This window comes from Typha latifolia, chromosome 8 (genome assembly GCF_019914945.1).
Source record: "Typha latifolia isolate L0001 chromosome 8, TyphaL0001v2, whole genome shotgun sequence".
NCBI classification, from domain to species: domain Eukaryota; kingdom Viridiplantae; phylum Streptophyta; class Magnoliopsida; order Poales; family Typhaceae; genus Typha; species Typha latifolia.
Window position 1 is genome coordinate 1,222,148 of NC_133093.1, and position 16,763 is coordinate 1,238,910.

Genomic DNA, 16,763 nt, shown 5'->3' on the forward strand with positions numbered 1-16,763 from the left:
GGAAGGTATCTCTACTCCTCGTTTGCTATTAGTACCCAGAAAAGTCCCCATAATTAGATAAACAAATGAATTGGGATTAACTTTATACTTATTTAGTGTGGGTTAATCCTTTTCCCGGAGGTCAGTTTAGTCTGGGGGCACTATTAAATCGATACATTGACGAACACCCAATAATATATCTATTAGCTCTAAGCTCACACCAAACTCGGCCCATATAATTTTACAAATATTTTTACAAACCATGAATTCTACGCCCTCTGTAGAATGTAACTATTAATCATTAGATGAACTATGGTGTAAATAATAACATATGGCTGGAAGGTTTAATTCTATAAGATGGAAATGCCACATTTTTTTTTCAGAGGATGGTAGACACGTGAATTTAACCTAACACAAAGTGATTACTTCTCAACGGGAATATATATATATATATATAAATTATTGTGGAGTGATCACTAGTAACTTAGTTTATTCTAAAATTGAGAAGAAAAGTAGAAGAAGAAGAACATAAGTATATATATATATATATATATATATATATATATATATAGTTAGTGGTACATTACACCTGTCACTAGCTTGAAACAATAATGGAAGTATGCGGTCAGCCGTATAAATCTTAGCCCCGTAAATATATACGTTGGAAGAGTACATGCATGCACGTTTAAGGCATCCAAATTAATTGATTTGCATGTTGGAATTTAGTTATTTCCATAATATTTGCTGCTATTTGACCCCCTTTTCTATAAATTAGTACAGATATAATACTCTCCAACTCTTATGGTCCACAGTGCTTGTGGTCTTTATTTGTTTTAGGCTGTGTAGTTGAATGGTAGTTCTTTGGATAAACAATTTATATTTAATGACTAACACAGTGGAGGTATCAACTATCGTTAGTATCACTTTCACCCTAAAAATAGAATAAATATATCCCATAAAATTTCTAAAAAAAATAACAAACTAATTAGATGGACAAAATAGTTGACTTTGGTTTAACTTACACTATTAAGTTTCCAATTTTTTTTTTTTTGCAAAATAAAAAATATTTATTTTTCTCCTTAATTTCTTGGGAAAGTTTAGCTCCAACACAATTTATGATTCATGCATGAGTGATGTTATCCAGCTACAACCACTTCTACCTTTTACTCCCATGGTCGTAATCCTTGGTGGCGAGTTGGTACTTGAATGCTTGGAGGCAAATGAATCTTATCTCTAGTGTCACATGATCAGTATGAGCTTAATTAATCCTTATAGAACTCGTTTTATTCTTCTTAAAAATGTGGGTCGTAAACTTATAGCTCCGAACCTTCCTTCTTTGTTTTGTATACTCTAAAATGACGTAAATGGTTCATTATTGCACAACATCTGATAACTAAAGGTGAAAGTTCTATGTCCAACCCCATACAACACTCAATAATTGAGTCCATAAGATAAAATTATAGGGAGTGTATCAAAGGCAGAAGGAATACAATCATGTTCAAATTGAAAGTTTAAAGACTATAAATATTCTTGAAGATTTTCAAGTAAATATATAATGTGAAGGAGCAAGAGAAGAAGAGATGGTCAAATTGATTCCAAGTTTGTTGCACATAAAACACAGATTGGGTCTTCAGTTCAACATTTTCTTTTCATGATAGTCTTTGGCATGTATTCTTCTTAATATAAAGATTTTGATCTTTGAACGAATTTTTCTAATTTCTAAATAGCAGCCAGCCATTGAAGATGATTAACTCCTCCAAAATGAATGATTTAAATCTTAATTAATCACCTCATTGTATTCATATATATCTTTTAAGATTTGCAACTCTGTAGGCTAAGTGGGTCGGAGCTGGCTCTCCAAATTATGATGCCCAAGATGCTATAATCCTATACATTATATACTTTCACAATTTTAAATTTATAGGCTTCTCGAAAAGCCCATGAGTCCATGAGCCGCTTGTAAGTAGCCCAGTCTATGAGCACCAATACTTAGGGAGTTAGGGCCTTAGGGGTGAAAATGAGTTGGATTAAATTCGACTTGATTTGAATTTTGTCGATATGGGTTGAGATTTTTTTATCCGTCTTAGTACCTGAATATTCTATGCCGATAGGCTCAAGAATCAATGTTTGTATATCATTTAGTTTAAAATATTATGCAAATAGTGATGTGGTGTACAATACTTTTTTATATTTTTATATGAACCTCTAATTTAATTTTCATATATATATATATAAGGATTTTTTAAGAAAATATGTATATATATTAAGACTATAGATTTTAGTTATTACATTACAAGTTCTTATAGATTCAGATAATAAGAATAAATATAGCGGATATGTTGTACTTAGTACACTATCCGATTTGTATCTAATCTGTTTTCACCCGAAACCTCTACGCATGTAGTCATATTACATAAGAGTGAATCATCCGCATAACCTTCTTCAAATGCTACTGATGAATAGAATAATCTAAGTAAGAAAGGTAAACAAGTAATATAAAAGAGGATGGTGAGTATCAGAAGAGGTAAAATACTAAAATGTAATGCATTTCGCAATGCTCTTATACTAGCAAAATTGCCAGGTGCGACATTATACTCATTGATAGCATTAACCCGGATTCATTTCGAAGGAAGAAGTTCTCTTTCCAATGAACCTTGTTCTTGACCATGGGCCATGGGCCCATGGCTGAGTTTGGTTCGGATCTAAATCCGGGGCTCACCCGACCCGCGGCGTCCTTTGCTTAGTACCAAGAGGCAAAAAGCCAACGCGCAACTCATTGCCAAAATGGTGGTCCCCACCGCACCACTTCTCGTGTCAATAGCTCCCAACTGTCCAACTCGCAGGCGGGCCCCACTCACATGGTGACTCCCGACCTCCACCTTTACGCCCTCCCTCGCACTTGCTACAATACGCATCGCTCCACACCAATCCAACCGTGAGTTCTTCCACTCACACGTTTCCAATACACGCGAGATATTGAAACGTGGCGAGGAACAAAGGCGGCGGAGGCTCGTCGAGCTCCATCATCTAAGGGAAACGCAGTGGCCAGTGGGGGAGGGGGAATGTGCTGACGGCCGTGCCGTCAGACGACGGGGGTAAAATTCCCAACTCACCCCCTCTACAAGGACGGATTGGAGGGACGACCAGTTGTCCTTATCCGAGTGGTGCAGGGTCACGAAGGTCTCGATCGATTTGGGTCAAGATTCTCCGCGCGGGTAGAGCTCACACGCTAGGAGTCGATAAGATCACGGGCGACTTCGCTTTCCCTGAGACTAAAACCCAAAACGCGATAAGACCCTAATTAAATACCGAAAGTTTTGCAAGAAAAGAGCACTCAAAAATTTACTTTTGCAAAGTTTTTAGGTTAAGTGGTAACGCTTAATTGGACGCCGTCAGGCATATAGATATATATAAAGCCGTTATTTGTCCGATCCTACTTAAACAAATTGTAGTTAATTTCTTCTGGTCGGATAAACTTATAGACTTAGGACAACGCATGAAGGATAAATTTGTTTCATTCTGCTTACGGTTTCTTTTCCCACGCTTAAGCTTAACCATAATGTTAAAAAAAAGTGTTACTTGGCTGCTTAGTTGGGAGGGGATCCGACGTGGGAAAAGACTATAGGACAGTCTATCCGATGGCAAATCTGCAAATTTCACTACTACGAATAATTTTCTAGCTTTCCGTGGCTAAGAACGGTCCACGTGTCCCAGAGTCTTCGTCACCAAAACCCCATTTGGTACTCCTCTCTCGTACTCAGTTCCTCTTCAATTCCCACTCGCTCACATCAGAGAAGAGAAAAGCGAGAGAGAGAGAGAGAGAGAGAGAAGAAGAAGAAGAAGAAGAAGAAGAAGAAGAAGAGAGCGTGTATTGTTATGGCAAGCGAGACCATTCGTGGGAAGTATTGGGGGTTGGACGGGAGGCGGTGCGACTCGTGCCGGAGCGCACCGGCGCGCCTCTTTTGCCGGGCCGACGCCGCCTACCTCTGCGGCACGTGCGATGCACGCGTGCACGGGGCAAACAAGCTCGCGTCGCGCCACGACCGCGTGCCGCTGTGCGAGGTCTGCGAGCAAGCCCCCGCCGCCGTCACGTGCAAGGCCGACGCCGCGGCCCTCTGCACCACGTGCGACGCCGACATCCACGCGGCCAACCCCCTCGCTCGCCGCCACGAGCGGCTCCCCATCTCCCCAGTGCTCTCCGGCGGCCGAGCAGCCGACCTCCTCTTCGGCGACGACGAGGACGACGAGAAGGAGGAGAGCGAGGCGGAGGCGGCCTCCTGGCTCCTCCCGAATCCGAACCTGAACGCTAGTTGCTACAACAAGGGGATGCCGATGATGATGGAGGAGAAGTACCTGTTCCCAGAGGTGGATCCGTACCTGGATCTCGAGTACGCCTCCTCCATGGACGTCGGCGTAGTCCCACAGCCACCGCCGCAGCTCACCGCAAGCCAAATCGATCTCGAACTCGGCCGATCCAAGCCATCCTACAGCTCCTACAGCGTAAGCAATTCCCCCAAACTCTAGATCTACAATTCCTATCCCCAACTCCTCAACATCCTCACCTCATCTCGTATCACTTCTTGAGCAGATCTCGTCGTCGGAGGTCGGAGTCGTGCCGGATACGGACGTGACGAACCCTTACGGATCCAGCGGCGTAGCGAGGGCGGCGCCGGCAGCGGCGACGGCGATGGATCGGGAGGCGAGGGTGATGAGGTACCGGGAGAAGAGGAAGAGCCGAAGGTTCGAGAAGACGATACGGTACGCGTCGCGGAAGGCGTACGCAGAGACGCGGCCAAGGATCAAGGGCCGGTTCGCGAAGCGGCCTGAGGCGGATCCGGATGCGGATCCGGATGCGGAGGTGGATCGGATCTACGGCGTCGTACCCATCTTCTGAGATCCGCTCCGCTCCGCTCCGCTCCGCTCCGCTTGGGGAGCTCTTAATGTAGTACTCTCTCCCCTACCCCCTCGGCTTATGATGTATAGTAGTAGTTGGTACTTTATTAATAACCTTTTCTTTGTGGGAATAAAAGGGGTATCTTTCTTTTGGAATAGATTCTTGGGAATTATATATATAGAGAGGATTCAAAGAGCAAGAGAACGTACAAAATAATGACAATAAGATTAGGTAATGAGCAGATTCATGCAAACCAGGCAAACCCAAGAATACTAGATCATACTTTGTGGGGGGGGGGGGGGTTAAAAATATATGAACCATGCCCACTGATCTATATTCTGAATATAGCCTCTTCACTTGTGAAATAAGAATAAAATAAAAATAAATGCGTATTAAATCTCTTTATAGTGATATATTAAGTAAATAACTAATTATCTTAATACTAAAATAATAATATCTTTGGGTGATTTGCAAGGGAGATTTTTTTTAGTTTTCTTTTCAAATTTATGCTTCTGCTGTCTTTAGTCCGGATAGTTAAAATTGTGTTTGAATGGAAATATAATTTTGTGTCGTAGTTTTATTAGGGATTTTGCACTTATTGAATACTTGTATTTTATGTTTCGCAATTTTATTTTTTATATCATGATTATGAATATTTGTATTTTCTATTTTGCAATTTTTTTTTAACGTAAATCACATTTACACTTTTATAAAATTCATAGTTATTAAATAATTATATTTTTGTTTTCATACGAAATTTGTTATTATCGATCACTAGTATATTTGTAAGTTTCTTAGCTTTATTTTCATACTTCCTTATTGTTGAACACTTATATTTTTTATTCCGTAATTTTCAAAATTTGTTATTTTATATTTACTACTCGCGTCTTTTCTAGACAAAAATAATAGAATAATATAAAAAAATAGATTGTATTAAATTAACATTATTTTCCCTTTTTTCACTTTAATGACTGACAAAGTTAAAAGAAAAAATAGAATAATTCTTTTTTAATATGTAAAAGAAAATCAACACAGACATGATCCACAAAAATAAAAATGTGCGTGTTTTAGTTCAAATCACCCTTTTTCTTTAATCTAAGAGCTTGTAAGCTAAATGCTAGACAACGCTGCTAACATTCTCGGATATAAGCCCTTACTTTCTTCGCTGAATAGAATCTCAACCACTTATGCAAGTAATTATGTTTTATTATAAAATTTATTAGCACTATAAATTTGAATTGACTTGGACTTAGTTGCTATTGTTTTTTTGGGTGAAGTAAGCATCATCAGTACATAGAAGCTAGTTGTGTATAATGTAGTTATTTGTGACAACAAGGAGATTAGATTCTTCAAGGTCCTAAATAAAAACGACCACTCTTGAGCTCAATATAAGAAAACATGAAGCATATTATCTAAAACAATTTACTTTATGTGAAGCAACAAAACATTGACATTTTCAAAACATTGGCACTATCTTATCTATCATTTCCATGGTAAGAAAAAACAAAATTAGAATTCCACAAAAATACAAAGAACACCTAAAACTTTCCAACAAAAGAACTCTAATTTCTAACGTTCCAATCCATCATGCAACTAAAGTATGACTAGGTACATTAATCTTAGTCAATGTAGGGTATTCAAGCAACCTTCGAAAAAGGTTACTATTGTAGTCAAGTTTCCCTATGAATATTAGAGTTGGTATTCATAAGAATAGTACATAAAATTTGTTGTTATGCTATAAACTTGTCAAATCAAACTTCATTTTAACAATTTTTCTGGAGACTAGTTTTGAGTGGGATTATTACTCTTACACTTCCTGGAGGTAGAACAAAGAGATGTCAGGGACATTATAAACCTTGGAACCAGACTATATTTTCATTTTTGGATGAAATATGGGACTTATTCAAGTTGAAGAACCTGAATCTACCCTGGGATAAAGCATACCACCAATTAGATAATTGAATGTGTTCTCACTCTAATTTAATTTTACAACAGTATATCATAATATCATTTGAAAAGGAATAGAGGTAACCTTTCCTGAAGATAAGACTTGAAATGGCACATATATGTACAAAGAACACTAATAACATATATTTACAAGGTCCTACATTACTACCATGGACAGCAGAATAGAGCTACTATGAATGGAGATGATCAAGAATGGGTGAGGAAATTAAACAGTATTCATGCCACCTAACAATGCAAGCCTCCTTTTGGCTACCTTTGACCTATAACACCATACTTCAAATGCCTCTTTCAAGTCTGGATATCGGACGTGCTTTGATCTAAGCCATTCAGCCAAAATCTCTGCCTGCCAACCCGAGGGCAATGTTAGCACAGTTGAAACAATTGCAGATTCCAGTCCCTGCCAGATCTCGCTATCTAACACAACATTTGAGGTTTCCTCAGCATCAAGATCGACTTGCTCAGCCAAATGTCTCGTTTCTTGTACAAAAGGAATCCAAATATTTACAGCACAAAGTCTCATTGCAGATGGAAGTATAACATTTCCAGATCCGATTGCCTCCAAGACCTTGGCTGTCACTTCAACCACCTTCAATCTGGTCTCGTGGTTGTCACCCAAAATCGCTTGCTCTGTAGCTCTAACAATGTTGGGAGAGGATCCCACCCAATAGTGAACAAGATCCTTCATCATTTCCATCTTATTTAAGATCTGACAAACCCATGAAATATCAGATAAAAAAGAATGAAAGTCATGCTTCATGTTCATGTCCAAAACTGTCACTGTGGATTTTCTTGATAAAGATTCTAAGAAGTTACTAAATCTAGTCAGTAGATCTGTCGCACAATTCTTCACTTCAGATTTTATGACATCGTTATCGAATGCCAAAAGTGGAGCATCATCATCCTCAGTTAGCATATACTCTAGCTGGTCCTGGGCAGAAGATTTCAGCTCTTGCATTGATGGAGGGGGAGATGATGTTGCAAAGTGAAGGGCTGAGATGAAAATTCCAATAACTGCTGTTGGATCGACTGGTTGGAGTCGAGCAAGGATATGCTCATAGTGTGACCCAAGGTGAGGGATGGTCCTCAGCATCTCTTCTTCATCTGCCTCCTCCCAGGGAACAGCCTCCAAGTATTCCACACAGTCGCAAGCCATCTGATGGCACCCTAAATGGACTGCAACCTGGAGGATACCGATTGTGTTTCTCACACCATGCCATGTGCATGGTTCTGTCACATAAAGAAGGCGGAGAGCACTGACATGAAAATTGAATTCTACTTCTTGGCAGTATACTTCCACGCAGTATCGTGAATCAAGTATCTGGCATGTCGGCCAGTCCTCAGAAAGTCGTTCTGCAAAGTACTTGCTCTTTGCAATGAGTATCTCAGAGTGACAGTAGAACCAATGGTCACGCCCTTCATGAGTTCTCAATCTGACAACTACATCACTAGTTGTACGATCTCCCATCTTAATTAGAACCTTTGCCTTCTCTTTGACCTATAATGATAGAGAAAAGAAGATAAAAACAATGAAGCAATAAGAACATTCTGAAAGTCATTCTTAGTTCACTCGGACACAAGTATAGGAGTTTAAAAAATACTCTTCTTGGACATGGTGATGCAATAAAATGATCCAGGCAAATCTACTCTCTACATGCAACAACTATAAGCTATGTATACGACAAATGGGTGAGGTTTTTTCATTGAGAAGATTGCCTTACTCTGAGATCACAAATTATGCTATTTCAACTGAATAGTTAGAGAAGCTTGCTGGATATGCTGATGTTCCTCATGTATTTCAAATGGGTGATGTTTTGTCCTTGACATATCCAGCATAAAGAGCTAAAATAAATGCATATATCATGTCAACCACCAACATCCCCCATAAGCGTAAAATTGGAGATCAGCGACAGGAGGTCTTGAGGACAAGAACATTAGACAAATCTAGTTTGATTAAAAGCCTTCTTAAAACACCCACACATTTAATTTCAAGGCTGGTAAGGATCATTGCCCAAATATAAGAATCATGTAAGAATAAATTAGAAGTACATAATTTACCCAAACAACTTAAGATTTTGCAGGAACCACTCATCTGACCAGGTCACTGTCATTATCTTTTAAGCCCTCTCGCAGTAATATAGTCCGGCTAGAACATAGCTGTCTAAGGACATCAAACCGATGGTTCCTCATGGAATGTGAAATATATAAATTAAATTGTCCACCACAGCATGAATACTTGTAAGCTACTTCTTCTAAGTATCCAGATATGGTTTCGATCACTTATAAGGAGATGCTGATGATTTTTTCTTTGCTGCCATTGTTCATTTGTGAATAATTTTACGTGTGATAAAGAGTAGTTCATCCATTATAATTTAAAATGGTTGGCATTACACCGCCACACAATGCTACGTCCAGCTAACAATGTCGATTACATTTCACAAGTCTAGCTTTTCATGTCCGAAGAATGTTAAATTCTATTCCAACTACAATTCTCAAAGCAGTACTCCAGTTAATGAAAATTGAAAAATAGATTAAGATGAATCCACAGTCATGCGGATACCCTTTGCGAAGCTTCCAAAGTTAACCTTTTACCATCCCAAGTTCATCAAACAACTAAAATATCGATGGTGCTAACTGAGGCGCAAGCCAAGTTACCTTATCCGCTTCGGAGGAGGAAGCAGTAGGAGAAATTGGTCGCTTCTGCTCCGACTCACCCGCATCCGCCATTGCGACTGGACAAGTTACGAAAGAGGAAGAGGAGGACAAATCCCTAATAATTTGATCAAACGAGACATGGAGAAGAAGAAGAGGAAATCACGCAGTGGAGAAGCCGAATAGGGATTTATCCTTACCCTAATCGGTAGATAAAATAGATTTTATTCGTCGATTTGAGAAGTCATCGGGAAGAGGGTGTGATGATGAGAGACTGAGCAAGCGCTGCAATGGGGGGCCCACTAGCCCATGGCTTATTGGGCCTAATTTGGGCCTTCCTCTTTGTTACAAACTTGAAGGCCACCCACCCACCACCATCTAGGGGGTGAAAACTATTGGATAATGGTCCCGTCAATTTATCAACTACTCTAAAAGTCTAAGCTGAGGTTATAACTCGGCATACCGGCATAATAAGAAGAAATTTTTGATATTTTATTTCCCGTCGGCTCAAGGGTATTTTCGTCATTTGGTTTAAAACATCACTAATTCTTAATATTTTCATATTAGCTTTATATCACATCGAATATAATTATTATTCCTTATAATAATATTGAACTAAATATTAGAATAGCTTATACTAGTATTATCTATCTTCTTTTAGTATTAATAATTAGAATAGATATATCTATTCCACCCTTATTTCATAAGTGAACACAACCTAAAAGTCTAAGCTGATAGATAAGGATGATTTTATTATGTTATAATCTAACACTCTATCTCTAGTTCAAAATATTTTTGAGAGGTCCAAGGAGAGGATTTGATATGATAGGATTCAATGTCAAGGCCTATATTTCTCTTCATTTTTAGGTTTGAAATATTTTAACGATCACAACTTAAATGAATAGAGGTTTTATAATCTACCTCTACTATGATACCATGTTGACATTATTTACTCTAAAAAATTGAGCTGTTAAGAGAGCGATGGTTTTATTCCGTATCTGAGTTTGATTAGATATAGGTCAAGATTTTTATCCATTTTGATATCTAAATTTGTATCGGTATCCAAATGACCTACGCGGGTAGCGATAGTTGGCGATAATTTACTAGCCTATGACAGAGGTTATGAGTTTAATTTTTCTTATGAATATTAAGGTTTATATTTTTAAGAAGATGATTTGTATTTAGTTTGACTTCTAGTAAAGGTCCTGAGTTTGCTTCTCTAGCTAATAGAGTTTTATTTATATAGATGTAGATTTTTAGAAGATCACTCTTAAGAGTGTAATTATACTAGCACTAACGCAACAAATTCTATCTGTCTGCTCCATTTGGCCTATGAACTCATCCGTTTATATGCAGAAAGTTATCCTCCTAATTGGCGTGGATATCTGGATGCTGTATATGAGACCAATTTAACCGTTGAAAAGAATATTCATGACACTGCCAAAAACTAATTTAAAAAATATATAAAATCAAAATTGAGTTTAATAGATCGAATGAGTTTAATAAAATAAATTCAGAATGTTCTTATTGCTCCAGAGTAAAAACCAAAAATAACATGAGACTCTATTAACACTAGTTTCAATAAAAATCCGAATATTCTCCTGCATCGCGTTGTCAACTCGCCGCATCGCATGCCCGAATCTCCACCTGCCCGCCAATGAAACAGTGCCACGTGTCGAACAGCTAAATCTCTTCTATAGTTTACAAATTGGCCCTCCTAATATTTTGCCTAAAATTATATGACTTGTATTTATTCTATAATACTATTTTAACTTTCTTATTCGAATTTAACAGAGATAATATTAAATTATTAAAAAAAATTGTTAAACGAAACTTTACCACCATGATGAATAAAATATCAAAATTACCCTTCTTCTTCTATTAAATTTACTCATTATATTCATCAAAATTTAAAATAAATTCACTATCAACCTCTTCTATTTTCTTATATATAATTACAAGCCTCAAAATCTTAGCTATATCTAATTATTAAGGTGTACGATTATATGATCATGGAATGGAATGAAAAATTTTAGTCATCTTAAAAATCAAGGTAGAAAATTTATTTTTACTTAAATAGTGAGATTATTAACATAATATTAATATTAATATTTCACATTAGTCTAAATGGGGCAGGAAAATATAAATATAATCGTAGGGATAATATAAAATTTACCCATAAATATATAACTAACTAATTCTCATTTCAATCATCTACTATTAAAAAAACAATTTCCACCAAAAAAGAAAGATTATAAAAAAAAAAAGGAAAGAAAGGAAGAGTTCTACACTTCTACTGCTCCTGGTTCCCTTGATCTCGGGTCTGCTCACCGTGCGGTAACCTTACCCCACTCTCCGCCGCTTTCTCCTCCTTGTCCTCCGCCGCGGAGGCAGCGGCGCGGCGGCAAATGGGGGTGGCGAGGAAGGTGGGCTTCTCGTCGCCGGCCATGATGACCACGATGCGCTCCTCGAACAGCGGCGCCGCCGCCGCCCCCTTGCAGCCTGAGGCCTTCCCTTCCGCGTCGCCATCCCCGGCCGAGCGGGCGTCCGCGTCCGCCTCCACGTCGGCGCCGCCGTCGTCGAGGAAGCCGGAGAGCTTCATGTAGGAGCAGGCGAGGACGAGGAGCGCGAAGGCGATGAGGCCGAGCATGGCCGCGAGCCCCCCGAAGAGGTACGGCACGGGCGAGTGCCACGTGGATTGCGGCGAAGCCGCCGCGGACTTGTCGGCGCCGCCTATTGGACTAAAGCCGGTTCCAGGCCTCATGGGCGTTTTGGTCTTTGTCCGAATCCTTGCTGGTGTTGTAGAGCTTGGATAGAGAGGAAGGTTGAGTTGGTGTTTTTGCTTGGGAGATGGGAAAATAGGGGAGAGGTATTTATAAAGGTTGGTGTATATTGATGAAGGGCAAAATTGGTAATTTGGAATAGCATTTAACTTTAGTTTAGGTTGATGTCTTGTTAACTATTATCATGACATTTATAGTAGATTGATTAGTGATTGGCATCTCCCCTTTCTTTTAATATTTTAGTAATTAATATAATTACAATACAATATATATATATATATATTATTCTTCTTGAAAGCATTATAAGTAAGTATATAAATTATAGATAGTTCTGTTGTTCTTTCTACTTGCAATAGACTCAAGAATATTATCTCAGGTACAAGACTTAATTAATAGACAAAATTTAAACTTAATTTATGATAACATGTAAACAAATGCATGAAGATTTTTAATATATCAAAGCACGTGAGAGAGAACTTCATTTTTGTTCTCATAGTAATTCTCATGCAGCAACCAAAGAATCTAATACTTCTAATATATATTACAATGTCTATTATTTTAATCAAAACATATATGCCCCTTTGTTCTCACCTCTCTCTCTCTCTCTATCTATATATATAAGAAATCTACTCCATTACACTGAAATGAGCTCCTCACCAATATAATACACCTAGAGAGAGAGAGAGAGAGACAGAGAGAGAGATCTCATATATATATATATATATATATTGAGAAAGAGAGAGTGTGTATGTGAGTGGTGGGCTTTCAATAATTAAATAACTTACCCTTTCTCATGTGTATTATAGTTGATAATTGGTGACAATATCTGAAGGGGATGAGTACGGCATAAACTCGACCCCATCTTCATATTATAATATAGTCCACTAACAAAGTTTAGGGTTGGATTAATCTTCTAGAGGTCAGCATCTATTCATCTCTACACATGCATGCAGGCCACCTTTTCTCTTATTTGGTGATCATTAATTAGGGTTATTCCTCTCTTTGTTTGCTCACTTTGGTGTCATGATGAATTAGTTTTCTTGATACAAATTAAGAGAGATATAATCCATTCTTAGTTGATCTAATTGTTTTGCTAATCACAAGCCTACAAGTCCATGGTTTTGATGCTTTCTAGGGTTTTATTTTTTGGAGCAACACTTGGCTATTTATTGTTGGAATTCACATGTTTCCTTCTTTAAGTTGGTTTGGTTCACATGCCACTGCTACTCTTATTTTGGGTGGTTATATGCTTTTGTCACAAAGAGGATGCTTGGTTGAGAATATATATACATGAATTAGATGGAAAAAAAAAAAATATATTCATATATTAGATATTTATACCAAGAAAAATAATTCTCAGTGTTGTTCTAAATGCTACCGATGAGTATGATATCATATGTAGCACTTAACTTGTAATTAAGAGGTTGCGTATTCAAATTCTCTTAGTGGTTTTATATATATGGAGGGCAGTTAATGTAGTAATTATGTAAGACAATTAATGAGAAACTTACTTACTTAGTATGTTCTTATCATGTTGCAATAGCATAATAGGAAGAAGCTTGACAGCATTTAAACATAATTAATGACTTAGTAGAGAAGCCAAATTGCTCAATCCTTCTTCTTCCTTCATTATGTAGCTTAATTAGTTCCCTACTATGACCTCTTTTCATATTTGGATTTTAGAAAACTGCTTATAATTAAATACGATTAGATTTGTGATTTGATTTATAACGTAAGGCCTCTTTCGGACTGAACAAGAGTATAATAATTATATTTAATGTGATAAAAAATAAATAAAAATATTAATTTTATAAAATTATTATGAATATTCTTTGATTTGATATAACGTAGGTTGATAGGATAAATATTAAGTGTAATTAGTAATTAGGTTAGTATATGGTATAAGATATAATTTTAATAAATAATATTTGTATTCTAAATAAAGTTATGCTAAATATTTAATTTATTAATAAATACATCGCGGCGGCGGCAGAGATAAAAATAAATTATATAAAGGAAGAAAAAAAGAAAAATATTGTTAGGGAGGAGACAAAGGTGACAATGACAAGCGAGAGATACTCCCGGAAAACACGGTAACCTCACCAGAACGGAGCACCTGATTCCGCTTTCCGCGACGTGACGCCACTACTACTCCTCCTCCTCCGCCGTCCGCCGCCCGGTCGCCGTCGTTCCGGTGTTCCTCGAGATCCGGTGCGCTGCCACCATGCGGACCGCCGGATCCAGATCGGACGGCCGGGATCGGCCTACGGATCTAACCGTGCATCCATCATGCAATCAGTCCAGCGTGGGGCCGCACTAATTTTAAAGTTTTGCCTGCCACTCAGTTAAGCGGGCCCCAGTGAATGTATGCATGCATGCATGCATGCATGCATGGAGCCAAGGGCGGGCCCCATGTCGGGGGTGGGGCCATGCTTGCGTCATTGGTTGGGTGGGCGTCGGGGTGGGGGTGCGGATGAGGACAAAACGGTCAGCTTCTCCGTAACGGAACGTGAGACAAAAGGTTTGTGTATTGGATCCTCTACGTCCCTAGATGCATGGATTCTTATATGAGATACTATATAACCGTCTTTCTTCGAGTTTTTGACCAAAATAGCCCTCTTTTAATTTATTTTATCGAAATAAACTTATTACTAAATAAAATCTAATTTACTGTAGCCCTAAATAAAAGTGCTAAACTAATTAATAATTTATCTCTAAGTAAAAATATTAATTAGTTAAGCGTTTTTGTCTGGTCCTAAAATTGTTGAACTGGTTAGTGTTTTATGTATATAAATTCTATCAATTTAATCTTTAAGACGTGAAGGAAAAAAATTATCTAGCGATAAAAATATTGATTAGTTTAATATTTTTATTATGACTACCGTGAATTAGATCCTATTTAATAATAAGTTTGATCAAAAACTCTCTTTCTTCTCTCTCTTTTTAAAAAATAGTTCACGAGTCTTATTATAATTATTACGAAATAATATTATGAGGTACTTCTAGTACTTAATTCTTTTATTCTCACTTAATTTTTTACACTGAGACCCCATAAACTATTGTCTATTTTCACATAGAAATCTTATTTTTTTATGACACTTGTAATAATATAGATGAAAAATATATGACAGTCACATAACTTTTTTTTAAAAAAAAATCAAATAAAAGAATAATAATAAAAAAAGTCACTTGAAAGATTTTATATATTTAAGAGAATCAATAAGCTATAATAAAATAAATAAATGAGTTTATATAAAAATAAGTAATAGGTCAGGAGTCCAGTTACTACTTATTATAAAAGAAAAAATGTACTACTGTATAGTATATTTACATTAATTAGAATTAAAGTGACATTTTATTAGGTTATTCTCTCTCTTACTTGCCCAATCATAATCCAAGACATATGGGCTCATGCACTAATTAAAGTGGTACATTGATTAATAATCCTCCCAACAACCAATCCATCTTGGATGTCACATCCACCATGAATGTGCATCCAATAATTCATAAAACATTTCTCTCTCTCTATATGTATATATATATATATATATATATATATATATATATATATATATATACTATCACCATCAAAGAGGATAAGTAACTGATGAAATATACCTAGAGTTTAAGATTATATATATACACACATAGAAGTTTTCCTAAAGTTTAGGTGCTAACAACAATGGATTCCATCGTGAGGAATCCAGACTCATAGTTGTTTAATGCCATGGCATGAGATAGAAACTATATGTTTGCATTGTGGAGAGAATCTAATGTTCTCCTCCCCCCCCTCCTTGTCCATGACTGTTTGGCTGCTTGCACTTTCTTCTTTTATGTTCTTTGGAATAATTCTCTCAGTGTAGGCCACCATCACTAGTGATTCATTTAGACTGTGCACCAACTTTAATTGCTGCATGCATACATGCATCTTGCTAAGAATGAAGATATTTATAGTTTATAGAAAAAAAAAGTTTTTTTGTGCGCATATATATATCGTTCTAAAATCTCTTATTTGTATATATATATATATATATATATATATATATATATATATTTTTTTTTTTTTTAATTTATTTTATACAAATATTTATAATTTTACTAGTTTAATTGTAAAAAGTAATCCCAAGAGTATCCATGAAAATCCTTAAAGGCATGTGTATTACCCCTTGTTCATTTTAAGGAGTACCTCAACTTGTGATGTCTTGAACAAAGGAAGAATATATATGTTGAGGTTAGTCTTTGAGGAATAATCCCACAAGATAGTAGGAAATAACTAACAAAAGCTTTAAAAAATCTGGATTAAATTTAGCTTAAATATGTATATAAAACCATGGGCTTGAATACCATATTACCATATCCCCCCTTGCAAAAAGTTAAGAAATAATTGAAGTGTTTGGTTGGAGATCATCATTACATGCTAGGATTTTATAACTAGAAGAAGGAATCATTAGGATTATATTCTAATTGTGTCTATATTCTGCCCTACCTTC

At 37.0% G+C, this 16,763-nt stretch overlaps 3 protein-coding genes across 3 annotated transcripts; 1 reads left to right on the top strand and 2 right to left on the bottom strand.

The window, feature by feature from the left end:
- Positions 1 to 3,490: 3,490 nt before the first annotated feature.
- LOC140793178 (zinc finger protein CONSTANS-LIKE 4-like) lies at positions 3,491 to 5,030 on the top strand. The gene is made up of 2 exons (XM_073144521.1): positions 3,491 to 4,479; positions 4,568 to 5,030. The coding sequence occupies exons 1-2, from the start codon at positions 3,856 to 3,858 to the stop codon at positions 4,871 to 4,873; spliced, it is 930 nt and encodes a 309-aa protein (XP_073000622.1). The 5' UTR covers positions 3,491 to 3,855; the 3' UTR covers positions 4,874 to 5,030.
- A 1,842-nt stretch (positions 5,031 to 6,872) lies between these two features.
- LOC140793347 (BTB/POZ domain-containing protein At3g05675) lies at positions 6,873 to 9,739 on the bottom strand. Its single transcript, XM_073144775.1, has 2 exons — positions 9,494 to 9,739; positions 6,873 to 8,336 (listed from the first exon to the last, which is right to left on the bottom strand). Exons 1-2 carry the CDS (start codon positions 9,563 to 9,565, stop codon positions 7,047 to 7,049), a joined length of 1,362 nt encoding a protein of 453 aa, XP_073000876.1. The 5' UTR covers positions 9,566 to 9,739; the 3' UTR covers positions 6,873 to 7,046.
- A 1,936-nt stretch (positions 9,740 to 11,675) lies between these two features.
- Positions 11,676 to 12,329, bottom strand: LOC140794027 (protein GLUTAMINE DUMPER 1-like). The gene has a single exon (XM_073145837.1). It carries the CDS (start codon positions 12,252 to 12,254, stop codon positions 11,784 to 11,786), a length of 471 nt encoding a protein of 156 aa, XP_073001938.1. The 5' UTR covers positions 12,255 to 12,329; the 3' UTR covers positions 11,676 to 11,783.
- Between the last annotated feature and the right edge of the window lie 4,434 nt (positions 12,330 to 16,763).

What these genes read in the sequence shown, in the direction of transcription:
- LOC140793178 (XM_073144521.1), top strand. Translation starts at nt 3,856, where the DNA reads ATGGCAAGCGAGACCATTCGTGGGAAGTATTGGGGGTTGGACGGGAGG. An exon ending in CATCCTACAGCTCCTACAGC is followed by an intron (nt 4,480 to 4,567) that starts GTAAGCAATTCC and finishes CTTCTTGAGCAG; the next exon opens with ATCTCGTCGTCGGAGGTCGG.
- LOC140793347 (XM_073144775.1), bottom strand. Translation starts at nt 9,565, where the DNA reads ATGGCGGATGCGGGTGAGTCGGAGCAGAAGCGACCAATTTCTCCTACT. An exon ending in CCTCCTCCGAAGCGGATAAG is followed by an intron (nt 8,337 to 9,493) that starts GTAACTTGGCTT and finishes CTATCATTATAG; the next exon opens with GTCAAAGAGAAGGCAAAGGT.
- LOC140794027 (XM_073145837.1), bottom strand. Translation starts at nt 12,254, where the DNA reads ATGAGGCCTGGAACCGGCTTTAGTCCAATAGGCGGCGCCGACAAGTCC.